This window comes from Cryptomeria japonica, chromosome 11, assembly GCF_030272615.1.
Source record: "Cryptomeria japonica chromosome 11, Sugi_1.0, whole genome shotgun sequence".
In the NCBI taxonomy this organism is placed as follows: domain Eukaryota; kingdom Viridiplantae; phylum Streptophyta; class Pinopsida; order Cupressales; family Cupressaceae; genus Cryptomeria; species Cryptomeria japonica.
In genome coordinates, this window is record NC_081415.1 from 320,787,674 (window position 1) to 320,791,262 (window position 3,589).

At 35.3% G+C, this 3,589-nt stretch overlaps 1 protein-coding gene across 1 annotated transcript; it reads right to left on the reverse strand.

Annotated features, from left to right (window-relative positions):
- Positions 1 to 2,504: 2,504 nt before the first annotated feature.
- Positions 2,505 to 3,248, reverse strand: LOC131860196 (uncharacterized). Its single transcript, XM_059214574.1, has one exon. The coding sequence runs from the start codon at positions 3,246 to 3,248 to the stop codon at positions 2,505 to 2,507; it is 744 nt and encodes a 247-aa protein (XP_059070557.1).
- Positions 3,249 to 3,589: the final 341 nt, after the last annotated feature.

Sequence of the window (3,589 nt, forward strand, 5' to 3'; positions counted from 1 at the left end):
AGTAAATGTTTGATTTGTTGTTCTTTTTACCTTGCAAATGTGATTATTTTTAGAGCCCAAAAACAAGTGAGGTACTTTTTAGAACATCAAATTGAAAAATGAAGTTCTTTTTACCCAAAAGGAAATATGAGTTCTTTTTAACCAACTTTGAAAAAGTTAGAAAACAAATCACTAAATCCTAACTTAACTCCTCCAAATCTACAAGAAATTGTTAGAAACCTGCAATAAAAAGAGGTTAGTGAAAATCCAAAACCTTAGGTGGGCTTCCACAAGCCTAATTTCAAATCGTGGTTACAAATTTTTCACTCTTGATTCTGAAATGCCCTGAAATTTGACTAAGTTTGAAATTTGGAGGATCTTCCAAAAACTAGATTTTGCATTGTAACTCCTAGAGGTCTGAAACCCCTCTCAAACATCTTGACAATATATATGGAATATAACTTAAAGTATAAGAACTTCTCTTTTCTCTTTCTTATACTTAAATGTTATATTCCATATATATTATCCTTGCACAAGCCTAATTTCAAGATTTGATTAAAAATTTTGCACTCTGTTTCAAATGCGCTAAACTATCTGTCAAATGCGCTAACCTACGTCACAAAAGCACTAACCTGCGTCACAAAAGCGCTAACCTGTGATGCAAATGCGCTAACCTATGATGCAAATGCATAGATTTTCAGACAAAAGCGCTAACCTACATGACATATGCGTTAACCTATGATGCAAAAGCGCTAACCTATGATGCAAATGCGTAGATTTTCAGACAAAAGCGCTAACCTACATGACATATGTGCTAACCTATGATGCAAATGTGCTAACCTATCGAACAAAAGCACTGTCAGAATTCACACATGCGTGAATCTGCATTACAAATGCGTTAATTTTACTTTTTCAAGATTTTAAAAGTATATGCGAGGTCTATGAGCCCCACGGTGGGCACCAAAATGTGTCGACTTGAATTTCATCCTCAAAATGCTACCTGCAACAAGTTAGTTTCACAAAATACAAATGGAAATGCATACAGGAAATCCAAATTGCACCAATGAAACTACATGAAATACATACTAAAATAAGACATTATTTTACCTTCATAGCTTATGTCTCATTGTGTCCTAACTCCACTGTTCCTGGTTGCAGATGGTGTTCTTTAAGATAATGCACTGTTGGCTTCCAAGATGGCATATGAAGAATGGACTGATAACTTGTAGTTAACTGATACTATGATATGTAATACTACATGATTAGGCTAAAATGATTATGCTATAATGCTAATTGCTATTTGCTATTTGCTATTTGCTTCAAAAACTCATAGATGCATATGATCAATTTGAAGACTAACTCTCTCCCAACTGAAGCTCTTGATTTTATAGACTTTGAGAGGATTAGATGATGTGGCTCAGATCAACGACCATGATCAGATATACAGATTTGAATGGCTATGAGCAAAGGTGAAGGTTGAGAGAAAGGGGAAAGGAGAAGACAAGTGTCACTCATCTCACCTTGACTGGGTTGCTGACTGAGAGAATCTAGAGATGGTTGGAGGAATTTTAGGCATGAGAGGACAAGTGGACTCAAGTCCTTCCTAAGATGTAGGGGGTGTTGGAGAGAATATAGGAAATGGTTATGAAATATGTGTACGTACACAATATGAATTGAATTTGGAAGTTGGAGATAAATGATGAATTAATATTTAAGAAATATTAATTTCCTTAGCCATATGATGGATGAGTTGGCAAAGGGAAGATGAAGTGGAGATGGAGGGTGAGTTGGAAAAGGGATTAAATAATTTAAGAATTATTTAATATTTGAGACTATAGGATAGGAGAATAATTATTAAATATTGGATATTTAATTGTTTGGAGAATATAATTAAATATTATATGTTTAATTAACTTGGTTAGAGGAATAATTAAATATTAGATATTTAATTATTTAGAGGAATAAGATAGATGAATTAATTAATAAAATATTAATTAAATAGAAAGACGCGAAATGAATCAAATAAATTAATCTTTTCAAATTAACTATTTAATAGAAGAATAATTCTTAAATAAATATAGAATATTTATTTAATTGCTCATAGCCAATTTTTATGTGTATACAGATCCTATTAGCACTCCTTCTAGATTGCACCGAGGCATGAAAAAATTTCGTATTTGAGTCACCCTCTGCTATCCAATTCTCTCACGATTTATCCTTCCAGTATACTTCCTCTCGAGTTAAGATCTCTGCATACTATTTTTTGAGAATTTTTTCAGCCTCATACTCTGAATTGGTCATACCATTGGCTATAATCAGATTATTTGATTCCTCCATTGCAGATTCAATTCTTTCCTTCTCAGCAAACACATTTTTGAATGTATGTTTGTTCCACTCTTTTAGTTTACATTTTAAAAATTGTATGCGTTTGACGAATTTGAAGCTTGGTGAATCAGAAAAAATGTTTCTCTCTGCCCACCAACTTCTGAGAAGATCAAGGAGGGAAGGGTCCTGCCACCACATATTTAGAAATTTGAAATAGCTTTTGCAGCCAACTTGTTCATGGGAAATTGCAAGTGTAATTGGGAAAGATCCAAGCCACAATGAGGTTCGATTGATGTTTTAAGGGTGTGGTTACTCAACATCCACCACTCTCCCACAAAAAACATGTCAAGTCGTTCTAAAATATTGGAAAATTTCAGTCTACGGTTGTTCCAAGTGAATTTCCCATTTTTGGGAATAACATCAACGAGCCTGCAATTGTACACAAACTCCCTAAAGTCCTCCATGACTTTAGTAGGCTTTCTTAGCCCTCCAACTTTATCATTGAAATCTAATATGGCATTAAAGTCTCCAGCCATAATAACCTTCCCTAATTCACCTAGATTAGCTTGTATGGTAATTTCATTCCAAACCCTTAGCTTATCTTCAGTCCTTATAGGACCATAGATGTTGAAGAGTGGGAAACACAAATTGGTCCTTTTACATTTGATGGAGCAGGCCATCCAAAAATCATAGGATGAAATACATCTAACCTCAATACTGTCCGGCTTCCAAAGGATCCCAAGACCACCCATAGATCCTATGGCATATTGGAAATGACCTCCCCATTTGCAGCAATACTTCTTAAACTCATCCACCTTTTCAACTTTTATCTTCATTTCTTGCAGTAAAAACACATCAGAATTCATCTTGGTCAAAGGTCTTTTGACCAAGTGTCTTTTGTCTGGGGCAGAGAGGCCCCTGGCATTCCATGAAGATATCTTCATTGTTCTCCAAGGGAGGCCTTACCTCCCTTGGATACATTCAAATAGTCCAGAACACTAACTAGCCCCTTCTCCCCAGCTCTCTGCTCTCTAATTGTTTTATGGCTCTTTCTACCCTTCATGCCTTTGCATCTGCCCAATAATGCATTTGCCGATTGATTAATACATCAAGGATCAAGATTTCCTAGGTCATCTAAATCCTTATTTGCGTTGGATGGGAGAGATGATTCAGATCCTGAGACAGAATTACCATCCTCCAAATTGGCTATCTCATGCGGTTGAATTTGTGTATCATTCTATTCCACATTAGGTTTACCATTAGGGATCGACTTCAAAATTGGGTT

Bases quoted from the DNA above. Each gene is read 5' to 3' on its own strand.
- LOC131860196 (XM_059214574.1), bottom strand. From the start codon at position 3,248: ATGAAGATATCTTCATGGAATGCCAGGGGCCTCTCTGCCCCAGACAAA.